At 45.4% G+C, this 15,519-nt stretch overlaps 1 protein-coding gene across 1 annotated transcript; it reads right to left on the minus strand.

The window, feature by feature from the left end:
* Window positions 1–10,903: 10,903 nt before the first annotated feature.
* On the minus strand, window positions 10,904–13,517 carry pou3f3a (POU class 3 homeobox 3a). Its single transcript, XM_047046145.1, has one exon. It carries the CDS (start codon window positions 13,070–13,072, stop codon window positions 11,789–11,791), a length of 1,284 nt encoding a protein of 427 aa, XP_046902101.1. The 5' UTR covers window positions 13,073–13,517; the 3' UTR covers window positions 10,904–11,788.
* Window positions 13,518–15,519: the final 2,002 nt, after the last annotated feature.

A 15,519-nucleotide genomic window follows, 5' to 3' on the forward strand; every position in this document is an offset into this window, starting at 1 on the left:
ACACCATGCAGGCCCAAATGACCAGGGATTTACTCCATCATTTATAGAGCAGCATCACTTTGCTGCCGTGTTGCAAGGACACCATTTAATGGATAGGATCAAGGGTGGAGAGATACTGGAGAGATAACCCCCTCCACAGGAAACCAAAGGTCAAAGATTAAAATCATATCCATAATTTGTCCAATCTTACTGGTGTAAACATCCAGGAAAAGTTAGTCTACCTCTGTGACCAATCCCAAGGCTAATCTCAATCATTATACAATCATTCAGGTCATACTAAAGCCACAAGGTCATTCTAAAGCCACATTCAATAACTGAATAATTTTAAAATGGTTCTGGAAGTTATTCTCATGAGATTGGTCAATCTCAGTAACCCGTCCTGGACCAATTTGGATCCCAGGTATTGTCCAACTTTCATTGGGGGAAAAAACGTGGTCAAACTCTAGCTTGGAGAAAATCTAGAACAAACTAGAAGCATTTACAGATTCTTCAGCACTGGATCAACCTGAGAACCCCACCATACGTGGGACCTGGCAGCACCCAAAGTCTTCTACCTCCCCCAACAGAGCAGATCAACTCCATCTCTGTCACCCCTTATTACCCTATGGGGTGATAAAACTTCAAAGCCAGCCTCTGGGATCTCTTCTTCCATGGTTGACTGGTGGTTCAGAGGGTTCGTCCAAGAGATCAAGTAAGAGTGACCCAGCGAGGTTTGAGGGTAATGATTAAAGTGAGGGGGGGCGATGACGGAGTCTGTCTGACCTGACCTTTCCTAGCCACTGTATTTGTGGCAGTGGTAAGCACAGGCTTTAGCAGCACCCAGGGTCTGGTGGTGCCCAGACAGCTGCAGTCTTATCCCCTAGCCTTAACGGTCGGGCTGGGGGGGCTGCTGGGGCCAGGGACTGGGAGGGAGGACTGGGGGATGGAGGATAGGGGGCGGAGGAATGTAGGCACACCTTCAAAGTCTGCTTGGGCTGGGGCAGGGGTTAGGGTTGGGGTAGGGACTGGGGCTGGGGCTGGGGCAGAAGTTGAGGCTGCAGGTGGGGACTGTGGACCAGATGTTGAGAACAAGATGGGCTGAAGGAGGCCAGAGGATCAGGGACCGGATTCTACTGAACATCCTGTTTACGGCTTCTCCTTACATGTTTGTTAAGAATCAACTGTGAATCCAATGTTTGCTATAACAAACAAGTAATACAAGAGAGCCAGCAGTAGAACATCATTCTGTGCCACAATGTGCCTCTTTGGTCAAAGCTACATATTATGAATTGGGTTATCTATTAGAATATTAAAAGTCATACATAAACAAGGTTTGTTGACTAACAAAGTAGTTGCTTGTGTGAGTAGGCCTGCTGTTATTGGAGAACATCAACTGATCCATGTGAAAATAGTTACGGAGGATTGGAAGTCGAGTTAGAGGAGCTCAAATTAAATCACCTGGCTTCACTGTTCTGTCTCCTGAAAAGAGATTCCAACAAATGCCTCCCCTCTCGGGGGGGAAACACCATCATCTGACTTTAATTTCCTCCACCTCCAGTCCCACCTCTTTTAGCGCAACACATTACATGGTTTCTTGAGTAATTCAAAGACGTACCTTCAACCACACAGTGCCAGTTACGACTCTCTAAGGCTCCAAGGGACACATACTCTAAGGAGTTCCAAGGTCACATTTGGATACAGGGTTCATCCATCGAGATGAGAAAAATCAGTAGATTGTTGGTTCATGAGAAATCATAATGGTTCAGCATGTACTGTAAGAGTTTTGAACTTTATATCCCACACTCTAAGATGTGTAAGCTTATCCCGATGCGTCCATGACCACACAGGAATAATCAGTAACTTGTAGAGGGAGTCAGATGGCGGTGAGGGAGTCGGGCTAGTAATCAGAAGGTTGCCAGATCGATTCCCCGCTGTGCCAAATTACGTTGTGTCCTTGGGCAAGGCACTTCACCCTACTTGCCTCGTGGAAATGTACCTGTACTTACTGTAAGTCGCTCTGGATAAGACTTAAAATTTAAAATGTTGTAGTTGTCAATGTTTGGGAAACGATCGTTGCATTGGTTGTTCTACCCGTCTGTTGCAGAAGCCATTTTGAATTATTTTCCTTCTATAGGGTTGTGTGAAGAGAAGAGGCCATTGCTGACACTCGAGTCTGAGTGCTCGTGGTATTTTCCATCTGCGCAAGGTTAGCCACAGAATCCCCTGGCCACCCAAAGCGGCACAAAGACAAGAGTGTTAATTCGGGGCCACCCCTGGGGACTGAGGGTTATTTCAGATGGTTGGGGGGGGCATCCCTGGAGAGGGTTGCAGGTGGAGTGGCCGGGCGGGGGGGGGTGGGGTTGCGGGCGGGGGCGGGGGCGGCTCATGGACGTGGATTTGGAGTGTGCGTCAGCCTGGTAACTAGAGCTCAGTTGGGACCTCTTTGGTGTGTAGTGATGACTGTTTGGGGGTAACCATGCCCTGTAACTATATGAGGATAGCTCCTCTGGGTCTACAGTACCAGTCAAAGTTCATCCAGACAAACCAAACTGACTTGGAGTCGTGTCTGTGTCTATACATCGCTGAAGTGCAGCAGATCCTAAACGTGTGTGCCTGGTTTGATGAAGTTATTCATCTCATGAATACAGTTTTACCATCTCTGACTCCCAACAAGGACATCCTGCAGAACCTAGATTCAGCCAAACTGATATTTTCACTGGGACAAAGTCCTGGGTCTGTGGCAGGTCTGAGGCAGGTCTGAGGCAGGTCTGAGGCAGGTCTGAGGCAGGTCTGTGGCAGGTCTGAGGCAGGTCTGTGGCAGGTCTGAGGCAGGTCTGAGGCAGGTCTGAGGCAGGTCTGAGGCAGGTCTGAGGCAGGTCTGTGGCAGGTCTGAGGCAGGTCTGAGGCAGGTCTGAGGCAGGTCTGTGGCAGGTCTGAGGCAGGTCTGAGGCAGGTCTGAGGCAGGTCTGAGGCAGGTCTGTGGCAGGTCTGAGGCAGGTCTGTGGCAGGCAAGTGGGGTTCCTGGACTGAGAAAACCGGCTGTGTTGTAACCCTGTACGAGGGGTAGTCCCGCCATGTGACCAGGGGAGGGTGGAGTATCGGAGGAACCTCCCAGGGATGGAGAGAGCAGTGGTGAGGAAGAGGGAGATGATGTGTTACTTAAGGAGGTATTTCACACTATCTTATTCTCCTCCCTATTCATCCCCCCTTCTCTGTCTCGTTTTACGGATAAGTGGAGAGTGACGATGGGTCCATGCAGGTGGTAAAGGGAAGTTTATTCTGGTTCCTGATTGGGTGTTGCTACGGCACAACCATTTGTTTGGAAACAGTAACCGGGTTACCAGTTTTGGACAATTTGTTGGTATGATATTAGTCTGTAGATAAAATACATATTTGAATGTGAGATAGAGGTGTTTCAAACCAGATAACTTACAGCAATTCATATCTTAACAGCAAATGCACAAATCAGTTGAAAAGTGCAAACTTATTCTGGCCCTCTTGATTTACGGGTTTAATTTGTTGACATGTTTTCCGCATAAGGGTCATCAGATATCACAAGATTTCTTTACCAAATTATTCCTATTCATTTGAATGCATTGTTGTTCTGCTGGCCCTACTTAAATATATCTGGCCACCTCAGTCAAGAAAATGTACTTGCCACTATATCATCAACCTCGATTCAATTGAATTACAGAATCAAATCTGGAGATAAACTCAATTGTACAGTACCTTTCGTTCTCAGGGTAACTATTTTGAAACTGTCTCATCAAGCTAATTATAAGGTGATATGAAGTGGACAAAAACACTTGTTGGAAATTCCAACATACTAACAAGCTTGGACTTAAACGCCCTGGCACACATCTATCTGCCTTTTGCACATTGTGTTACCTGTGCATAATCAGTCAATGAAATGCTGTGTAAAGTGAAAGCGAGAAGCACTGAACTGTTGCTACTCTGAAGATGAGCAGCTCTCATGGTGTCCACCACACATCTCTGAGGTGGAAGAGTTGGAAGAGGGTGGTCCACTCTCTCCAGTCTCCACTTTCACCCTCGTTGTATTTGTGGGCTAACTGTAGCTAAACCATAGGGGGAGATGAAATAGGAAGCCCCCAAAATATAATTCCAACCAGATGGACTACACACACAAAGAGCTTCTTCTCTCCTTCCACCAAGTGAAATGTACACCAGTACATTTCCCCGCACAGGGATATGGTGTCTCTCATCACCACCCATAGACACACGGACTTAAGAGGATGATGCCTCTGTGCCTAAATAAACCTGGGGTAGCTTTGTATGTTTAGCTGAATGATCCATCAGCAGGATCTTCAGCCCGAGCCAGAACTACAGCAACGGCAACTGGAGGATCAAAAATATCTATCTAGAATGTCTATTTCCTGGCAAACAGAAACACAATCCCTGCTGCTGTCGGTTGAAAGCTGATCAAATGAATTTTGTGACTCAGATGTGAGGTAAGGAGATAGAAACAAAGACTTTTAAACAAGTTTAGACATTTTGATAGATGCTGTACTATTCTTTGAGGCTTGATTGCCATGTGTGGGTGGCCCCTACCTAAATATTGTCTTACTTCATTCTATACCCATATTTAACAAAGTGTGAATTCACATTTATGAATATGAGAAGCAAAAAAAGAATAACAACGCATTGAAATAATCTAATGCGATTTGTATTATAATTGCAGTCAGATGGCTGAGCGGTGAGGGAGTCCGGCTAGTTATCAGAAGGTTCCCTGTACTTACTGTAAGTTGCTCTGGATAAGAGCATCTGCTAAATGACTAAATGAAATGTACTAATTATAAAATATATACTGTATATTGGACTGTCTCCTGTCCAAACCTAGAATATCCTCCTAGAAGCTTCCATCCTGCAAGGGATCCAGTCTTCACTCAGCAGGGTGATGGGCTGAGAATGGGGGGAATGGCCGACGGGGCCCTGATGGTAGAGGCTTCCTGGTCAGCTATCCCCAGACAGGGAGAGGTGATGACAGCCTAAATGAGCTGTTAATTAGCTCTGATTAAGATGGAAGGCTTGATGCTTAAGATGCAGGGTTAAGGAGAAGGGAGAGGGCAGGGGAGGTCATACACATATACACACACAAATACACACACACAGACACACTTACACACACACAAATACAGAAACCTTCAGACAAACAGGAGCACACAAACAAGCACAATCATTCACACAAATACCTTCAGTTGTCCATGAACTGACAGAGACGTCGAGGGGTGGTTTTTACAAAAAGTTTAATGGCTCCCTTGTTTTTTAATCATGAGTTTAAACTGATAACAAGGAAATCTAATTATGCTGGGTCTTCCTGTAGCAGTATCATGTGCTGAGTCAGCTGTGATCTATTAGACATTGTGTCTAAAATTGTTTTTCACTTGTTATTTTTCTGGTTGCTTTGCCAGTACTGTGGACTAAAGCTCTGCTCCATAGACACAGTGTACAGGACATGACATAATCATTCATATAATCAGATGAACGATGATAGCTGTGCTAAAACCTTGTAATAGAGTCAAACGTTTTTAGGATTGAGGAAGATTGACAGAGAGAGATTTTCCTTCTTGTTGTGTCACAGGGCGGATTTAAACTGCCAACCTTCTGACCGGGGGCCTCTGTTGATACACCAATGAGATCTTGTCCTTTTGATGATGATATCATGTGACAGGCAAATCCACTCATCCCATGCAGACCACCCTTCAGATGTGGAGGGATGTCAGACTGAAAACTGAACACCTGCTGTCAGAAACACACTGACCCCTGCTGGAGAAAATACATGCATGTGACCCATCGGACTACAGTAGCTACTGAACAGTAGGGGGCACTTTTGGAGAGCAAACAAATCGCTGACCAAGATCGATGAATGTATCGTGTGCTAAGGATGTGCACCACTAGGTGGCAGCATTGTAATGTTCAAAAGCTGACGCACGGACCTCGACACAAAACTGCAATGCACAAATCGTGATACGTTTGATTTAAAAGTTTTCTTGTGCCAAGATGACCCCACATTCCATAGCTAATGGTACGTGCACGGATGACACATAGCTGTTGTAGAAATGTGTCACACAACACTAAAAGCCAGAGCTCATCTGGTGTTGTCTTTGAGAGCAATCATACCTGGCTCAGCATGGGCCTTTTTGGCCCTTTGATTCAGTGCAGGCAATCGGGTGAGAAAATTGGCCGCAGTGCCAGATTTCCTTCAGATATTCAATTGTATGGGGAAATTGAATTTGGTGGGGTTTGAGTACCTCTCTCTCTCTCTAGCTCGTTCTCCCTCTATCTCTCTTAGACAAACACACTCACTCTCACACGCACACACACACACACACTCATGCACGCACGCACACAGACACACACACAGACACTTGCCATGCAGAGCGAGATTCAGTTCGTGGGCATGCTTGTCTAAATTGGCATCGTGCCAGTGTGTCGAACGTACCCATCAAACGGGTTCCACTCCACCGGTTGGGCAACATGCATGCTGGTCACGTTCCATGGCACCCACACAGCAGGCTGGCTGCAGGGAGAACTCATTTCCCTGTCCGTTATTCCACAGATGTTTGCTGTAATGCTTTCCTGATGGAGAGAGAAGACTCCTCCATTACTCTCCAGTGGAGAAAACACGGGCTGAAAAGCACAACGTTTGCACCCTCTTAATCTGAGTCAACCGAAAGGGAGGATCGGTAACAATTTTGCAGAGCCCCCCCCCCCCCCCCCCCCCTCTTTCCCCCGTTCAAACATTAGCGTTTTTTGTTTGTTTGTTTGTTTGTTTTTCGTCACATTGAGAGTGTCATGATATTGCTTAAAAGGGTGACTGAGTCTAAGTGGCAAAACGGGAGGCGGAGAGTAGGATTGCGTTGGGGTGTGTGTGAACTGGAAGAACTGTATTGCTGTATCTCTTGCACTTCTGACCTCACTCAGAAACATCAGACAAAAAACTGGCACTCCAGAAAGCCTCACCGAGAAGCGCATTCACATATTTTACCCACACACACACACACACACAAACACACACATGAAGCCCTCTTATGTGTTTAAAACGGCCTTTGCCTCTCAAACCCCCGCAAACCTCTATCATCCACACTGAAGTATGTTCAAGGCCTCGCTCTTTCCCTCTATCCTCCTCTCTCCCTTTTTTCTCTCCCTCTCTTTTCCATCTTCTTCACTGCACTCTATGAAGGAACTGAAGGCTGATGGACTCCCTGTGGTGTTGTGGAAATCTCTCTATCCTTCTCACACTCTGTCTCACTCTCTCTTCCCCCCTCCCTCTCCCCCTCACTCTCTCACTCTCTGCCTCAGAGGGGGCTGTAGTGTGTTAATCAGTGTTAGTCTCTGGTGGCAAACCTGCCTCCGCAATGTGACAATAATTAACACCAAATACTTGTGACTGGTAATGAGCATGAGAGAGATGGAGAGAGAAAGTAAGAGGGAAGAAGAGAGGCAGACATAGTGGAAAAGAGAGAGGGAGAGAGAGAGACATTGAGAGGAAGATGCATTGAGAGAGGGGAGGGGGAAACAGGGAAAAGAGAGAGTGGGGAGAGACAGCGTGTATAGAGGAGGGAGAAACAGTGAGAAGGGTGAATCTCCTGATGGTAAACAGGATGGGACGCAGAGACAAAACACTTTTGGTTCACAGTGTTTACGTCTGAATTATTTAGACTAAGAATTATTTGTATATGTGTATATTCTTAGTCGCATGCGCCTTCCTGCCACCGTGAATTCCTTTTTTCTGTAAACTCACTTGGCGAATAAAGCTCATTCAGATTCTGAATCCGATTCTGATTGATTCTGATTCTGAACAACTTCTGTATATCATGGGCCTTGAAAACAAAGATCCGTTCAATCTGAGAACCACAGAAGGGACATTGTGTGTAACGAGAGTGTGCTGTAGAGTACTTCTACGCAGAGCTCCCGGAACAATTATGAGCAATTATATATGCTACATTTACTGACAGAGATAATGACATGCTTACCATGTAACACCAATTAACTACACAGCAACAAGGACACTTACTGCCATATATACAGTACCATTTCACATATAGGAAATTCATAGATATACACACAAAATCTCACACATACACATCAGGCACTTAATGCAAGCTCTGCACCCCTTCATTCATACTGAGAGGCTGATAAACAGTGCAATTAAACAGAGCCCTTTCATCATAAGCCTCTCAGTTTCTTTTGTGAACAGAGTTTTTTCGTCTATTCTGCCGTCTGTCGCAAACTAATTGCAGGAAACAACAGCCCACACGTTCGTCCACACGCAGGCTAGCGCTAAGATCCCCGCATTGAGATTCAGGGGGCGGGCTGCCTCTCTGGGCCAGCCTACGGCTGATGACAGAAACCTTAAAGGAGCTCTTTTATCCTCTAATTCTAGCCTTATCCTCCATCTTTACATCGCTAAGCTGCCGCCAGGATCACATTACAATCCAGAGGGCTTACATTTGCTTCAGTTTTATCAGAGAAGATTGGGGCTTTGGAGACTTGTGGAAGGGGGGCGGGGGTTAGTATGTGTTTCCCCTGCTTGATGACAGAGGGGTGTGGAACCTCCGCCCTGCTCTCCATCTAGCATCACAACAGTGTGCGTACGTGAGGGGGTATTGAAAGCGGGATGGTCACCTGACCAACAGCGTCATCACGATTCCACGCTACTTGGATCGCATCTACATTCGGTTGATTTTGTTGGCACTGAGCCCCATTGATCAGCGGTGCCCTGTCTATTCTGACTGGTCTAGGATCAGTCCACACGGCCTCCCCTGGATCATTCCTCCTTCACACCTCCTTGTCACACACACATACACACACACACATGCAAACACACACATACACACCTCCTCTATGGTATCACCCTCACTCATAACCAGGACATCAGCCACACCAGTCCACACACACTCACAAACACACTCAAATGCACACACACAAATAAACACTTTGTTGCTGTATTTCTGTTATAAAACCGAAGACCCATGCTCTGATGGCCCTATGCCAGTCACAGTTCTGACTAGTCACAGACGTGAGGATGGTAGCCATGCGTAGCATCCAGCTCTGTGGCTCAGCGAGGGCTGGGAAGGTCTGACTGCTGGCTGGCTGGCTGGCTGGCTGAGGACAGTGGCTGGCTGGCTGAGGACAGTGGCTGCAGCCCAGCAGAGCCTGGTCAAACAGGCCATTCATGGCCCTGCCTCAGCCACATATAGGACTATTTATAAGCCTTTTCCTATGAATAATGCCAATGCTCGGATACTCACTTACACACACTCTCATGACAAAACTTATTTCCCAGTTCTCTCTCTTTCACCAAGGCTAATGTTTCAACAAAATTTGAGCAATAGATATCCTCTATGTTCTATTTGATGTGTGTATGTGTGTGTGCGCGCGTGGGTGTGTGTGGGTGTCTGTGTGTGTGTTTGTGCTCGCTTGCGGGAACACGTGTGCGTTGTTAACAAGTAGGCTATGTACTCATACACATTGGATTGTGAACGTACACATTTTGCTGTGTGTTGTTTGACCTGTGATCCATATTTCTTGCCCTCAAGTGTTCAGGTTTTGATCCTGTGTTATTGTGTGTGACTGACTTCTGGTAATAGATTAATGGATGTCTAGCTGTAAGCAAGTTAGTGTACCCGAGCAAAGTCACTTATTAAACCCAAGCTCCGAACCATTTCCTTAATGCCTCAGAGTGCCTCTGGTCCAGCCTATCAGCTACTGGATCAGCAGGCTGACCTTTCACCTCAGAACACATTCTGTTCCACAACAGGCCTGTGCACTCCCATAAAAATAACTTGAAAAGGAATAAAGGAGGTGGACAGGGAGAGATGAAGAAAGAGAAATTACAGAAAAAGAGGGCTGGAGAGAAAGAAAATTGGCGAAGAGAGCAAGAGAAAATAAAAATCTCTTTTGAGTTTCCCATCTCCATATTGCTACCAAACCTATCATCTGTGGCGATAGATTCGCTCGCGGCTCGCCCCTCCTGCGACTCCGAGACAGCTCTGACTCGCTGTCACCTTGGCAACCGCTGCGGAGGTGAACCGCCAGCTGGGGTAGCCGACCTCCATTGGCCGCGTGCCAGAGGGCGTCATGCCGCTGGATGGATCCGCAAGATAACCAAAGTACAAATATTTGAAATGGAGGCCCACTTGTAGGCCTATTGCAGGATCGACTGCAGTCGAAATATTATCTGAGATGTGTGTGTTCTCTCATTAGCCCAAAACTTTTCCTGGGGATTGGCTACTATTGCGTTGTAAAATGATCAAGATTTAAATTACACAATTTCACATTAATTTCTTTAGGTACAAATTGTAAACATAGCCTAAAAGAATACTGAAATACTTAATTCACTGCAACCCAAAGGGTTAGGTCTTAATAAAGGCCGATATAGTAGACCTGAAAATATAAATGAAAAGATGTGACTTCAACTAAACTTATTTCCATAAACTAAAAGGTCAAGCACCAAGGCTTGAGAAAATAAAAAAAAATCTTAGATTGCATAATTTGGATTAGGCCTACCTACTTTGATGTGCGGGCCTATAGAACAATCAAAACGTTTCCATACAACCCGTTTCAAATCCGTGAACATTTTTGTAAGGTTCCCTTTGGGTTCCTGCATTGTTTTTCAATTGTGTTAAAGACTATAATACCTTTTTGGGCTGTATAAAACTGAAAGAAGACGACGTTTAAGGTTGTCTTTACATGAGACGTCCTTTATTGTCCTGAAAACAGTTTAGACTAAAAAAAAGTAAGGTATGACCGAAATATTGAGTCAACACTGTAGGCTCGTCTAGACGTGAAGCCTATACTGACTCTGGCATTTAAAACGTTAATTATCACAAATGTATGTTTTTTGTATTATTTATTAGCCTATCCCTCTCAAAACACAGGAAATAAATTACAGTAGTGAAAATTGTCACACAAAAATATACAATACAACACGTTTTGGGAATGAGTGCTTCATTGAAAGTCACGGTTCTCATCATAATAAAAGTCTACACACGTTAACAACGGAAACTGCACAAGGGAAGAGTTATACGTTTTGAGGGACATCGGTTATTGCTCTTAATACATCAAATGATATAATAATATAGGCTGATGAAAATGTTGATGAACAGGGCCTACGTCTTTTTTGTTTCTCAAACGCAGGCTACTCAACGCGATGCTCCAAGATTTAGAGAACACAACATTTGGAATAAAAAACTTTAATAGCCTATCTTTTCGTTTTATATTCAAATTCAATTCCATTTCAATTGGTTTTAACATTGTATTAAATCATAAAAGTGTGTAATGGAAGGGTATACGTTTATCAATGGGGCAAAGTAGGGTAAATAACTCCGATATAACTTTTGGTGGACTAAACCGGGCAACAGCCTACGGGCAGAGATGTTATAAGTCATAGATCACAGATCACCGTGGTTAGGCCTATTATATCAGAAACATTACTTTTAAATTCCACTGTTATTAACTATGTGCACCTCGATGGTCTTTGTGACCGAAAAGCTATAGAAAGTTTACATTTTGTTAGTGCATCAAAGTTACCTGATGAAAATAGGTTTAACCTTCTCGTTCAAGTCCACAGGCCCATCCCAACACCCCTAAGAAACAAAATACTAGCTGACACACAGATAACAGCTTCAACGTCAATGGTAAAGACTTCCATGTTGTTCTGCTGTTTATTTTGATTAAAAGTAAATTCAATTAATGCCCAGTTCAATTTCACGGCAAAAATGTCCATTGTCAAGTCGATGCATGTCAATAAATATAGTCCACGCAATATTGTATAGGCCTAGTATTCTCACGTGTCGCTGAACATCCGTTTGCAGTCAATGGATGGTGATGGTGAGTCTGAACTCATGTTGCCCACCTGCGAGTACGCATCCTCGGGTGTGTGCGGCAGTCCTGGCGGCGTCATCCTCTTCTCCTTCTGCCTGCGGTTACAGAACCAGACCCGGACTACCTCTTTCTCCAGCTGCAGTGAGTCTGCCAGGGAGGTGATCTCCTGTGCGGCGGGTTTGGGACACTTAAGGAAATGACTCTCCAAAGCGCCTTTGACGCTCACCTCGATGGAGGTGCGCTTCTTCCTTTTCCTGCCCTGCGCAGCAATCTTATCGATGCTGGTTGGGCTGCCCGTGGTGGAGTCAGCCTCTTCCAGCCATTTGTTCAACAGAGGTTTCAGCTTGCACATGTTTTTAAAGCTGAGCTGGAGAGCCTCGAATCTGCAGATGGTGGTCTGGGAGAACACGTTGCCGTACAGCGTGCCCAGGGCCAATCCCACGTCCGCTTGGGTGAAACCCAATTTGATCCGTCGTTGCTTGAACTGTTTGGCGAAGTGCTCCAGGTCGTCCGATGTCGGCGTATCCTCGTCGGAGTGTGTGTCGTGGCTCACCCCGCCCTGGTGCTGATGATGGTGTGGGTGCTGCTGATGGTGGTGGTGGTGGTGATGGTGGTGATGGTCAAGCTCTGGGGACTCCCCTCGAACCAGTCCCGGATGCATCATGCTCTGACTCCCCGGTGAATTAAGCATCCCGTTCACCGTAAATCCCCCGGGCTGTGAGTAAATTAACGACTGCTGCTGCCCCTCCGATATGGCGATGTGCCCGGCGTTGGTGCTTCCCCAAGCACCTGGGTGTGTCTGGTGGGAGCCTAGATGCGGAGACCTGTGGTGCAGAGCAGAGCCAGAGTGCATGTCTTCCCGCCCCGTGCTCCTCTTCAGCTCCTGCGGCTGCGGGCTGCCCGTCATACCTACGGGGCTGGAGGACCATGGGGAGCCGGCCTCGGCAGCAGCAACGGCGGCCGCGGCGGCGGCTGCGGCAGCGTGAGGGAGCGAGGTGACCCACTGATGGGCATGGCTCAGCATGTGCCCCGCGTTGCTCGTCGCCATAGCACCCTGCATGAAATCACTCTGGACCATTTTTACAGATGGGTCCCCTCTGTATCCTCCGGACACTGAGGTGACAGCGGTGCTACCCTGCTGCATGCCACCGCCACCCCGGTCAGAGTGCACGATGGAGCCGGTAGAGAGGATCCTATTACTGGCCAGATAAGGACTGGAAGTGGCTGCTGCCATTCCCCACACCATAAAGCTTTTGTAGTATTCCTCTGTTTCCTTGTTTGGTTATAAGCTTTAACTCTCCCACGCAAGATTGTCTATTGTATGAAAAATATTAGGCTTGTAAATATTGTGGAGAGTAGCCTATGATTTGTGAGGATTCGAGAGATCAACCCCAATCCATAAAAAGCGCACAAAAGAGAAGCAAGAGCTATACTTCAAAATACTTCTTTACTCCTCACTCCTTGTTTAAATCAAACTAACGAGAAAAGTTTGCTGCGTCCTGCAAACCTTTACTGAACTAGTCCACAGTCGTGGTTATTTTCCTTTCGTGGGCATTCTTCTCTTGGGCGACGAAATTCGTCTCAGGCGGAAAGTGTAAACATTGTGTTGACTTTTCCTCTGCTTTTCTTTCTTTTATCGGGATTAATTTAAGATGTTATCAAAACGACAAAATGACGATATCCAAAGCGTTGCTCCCTCCCTCTCCGTTCCATATACTGTTCTCTCCACCTGCCACTTCTTCAACTCGTGCCTCCCCAGAAGTGCGAGGACAGGCGAGTGTTTACCCTGTGCCAAGCGTGCGCACGCCGTTCCCATCTCCTCCCTATTAGCGCAGGAAGTGGAAAACAGGGCTCCCGCTGATTGGACAGATATCCAGGGAGGGATTGGCACGTCTCGAAAGCTTACTCCAGGTTCCTTTTTTGGGATTCTTTTCATCTGACCATTCATTTTAAGAGCCTTAGAAATTGTTATCAACAATAGACCCGTAACAGAACAGTTGAATACGGTGACTTATAATTACAGCAGCAATAAGAACAATAAGAGATTGATCAAATATAGGCTATAAATATTATTGCATACATAAACACACCCATGACTACTGCTACTGGTGCCAGTAATCAACAACATAATGATTGTCTCATTCATTTATCATAATCATTAATGTTAATATGGCAGTTGGTGTCTATCAATAACATTAACGATTTGACTACATCTGGTTGTTCCAGACCATGGTGCCCATAAAGTGCAGCAACTGCTTCAGTCGAAGTGAGAATCTGACTTAATTCAGGAGGGACATAAATGTACCTTCGACCGTGGAATTCGAGAGTAAATGACACACCGACAGCCCAAACACAGCCAAATTGACAGGTCCACTGGGAATACGAAAGATAAACACAACACCCTACAACAGCATGAGAGCGACTCCAACATACAGCCTAGTTTTAAAGCCTTTTCTCTGTCTAATAGCGCGATACTGGGAGGGCCGTGTCAAGGGTAGTCTACCGAGTCTCTGGATACAGCCGGAGGTTTGCACGCCACTTGCATCTTAATGCGCTCTCCTTTTCATTTGCTGAAGTAAAGGCCACAGTGGCGTGACGCGCTGAGAGCGGCGGGGGTAGGCGCTGCACGCAGGAGGGAAGGATTTTCCACCTTCGGATGAACATCATTTTAATAAAATGTTTCCAGAGTTTATTTTAATTTTATTTTTTTGGGTGTAGGCAAAGAACGCCAACTTATTTACTCTAATTTAAACCCACAAATCCTCTCTCAAATTGACTTAAGTGGAACACATGGGGCTTTCTTGTAGGCAAGTTGGAAGAAGAGAAATTGAGAGCCAGGTGCATGCATTCTAGCGATAGTGAGCCAAACCTGTTTTCCTGCAGATTTGTCTTGGTCCGAATTCAAAAAGTTTGGGAAAAAATTAGGAGCGGAATGTCGAAACAGTATTATATGCATGGAGAGAGTTGCACACCTGCAGTCATAGGTTTATTGCTATTTAGAGATATGCGCAAAAGTTTGGCCTATAGATTTTATTTTTTATCAAATAACATTATATGGTCATCATGTCCCTTGGGGAAATTGTTTAATTTGAAAATTATATTACAACATGAACTGTTGGAATAGTAAGAATTCAAATGTTTAGTGACACTCTCTTTCCTCCACTTCTTCTTTTTAGAGTCACTATGGTTACCGGGCAGGGGTGCTCAGTAATGCGTGGTGCCTTCAATGAGGCGAGCGGCCCTCCTCGCGGGGGCTACGCGAGTGTGTTCATGGTCTGAACTCTTGTCGGGAGAGAGACTCAGCAGCAACACAACAGGGACCTAGAATCCGCGAGTACAGCGCGGATGGAAAGTGAATTATTTCAGACCCTTGTTATCCTGTTTCTCAATGAAAAACAATGAAACCCCATCGAGATGTTTTTTTCAACCAAACCAACAAATAAAAAGAGCCAATAAATGAGCTACTAAGCCTACCTAATGAAAAGAAAGGTAACATAAAAAAATGTTAGACCTAAAGTTATGGGTAATAATACTAAGGATACTTAATAATAGGTTTATAAGGTTAATTTAATTGATGTATTTGACTGTATATTGTTATTGGCTTGATTTAAACTATTGAATTATACATGAAGTAGGCTGTTTGAATACATTGTAATGAAATGGAACGGACGACATTTTAAATGTTTTAAAAGA

This window comes from Hypomesus transpacificus, chromosome 23 (assembly GCF_021917145.1).
Source record: "Hypomesus transpacificus isolate Combined female chromosome 23, fHypTra1, whole genome shotgun sequence".
NCBI classification, from domain to species: domain Eukaryota; kingdom Metazoa; phylum Chordata; class Actinopteri; order Osmeriformes; family Osmeridae; genus Hypomesus; species Hypomesus transpacificus.

Excerpts from the sequence above, each read along its gene's own strand:
- pou3f3a (XM_047046145.1), bottom strand. The coding sequence starts at position 13,072 with ATGGTGTGGGGAATGGCAGCAGCCACTTCCAGTCCTTATCTGGCCAGT.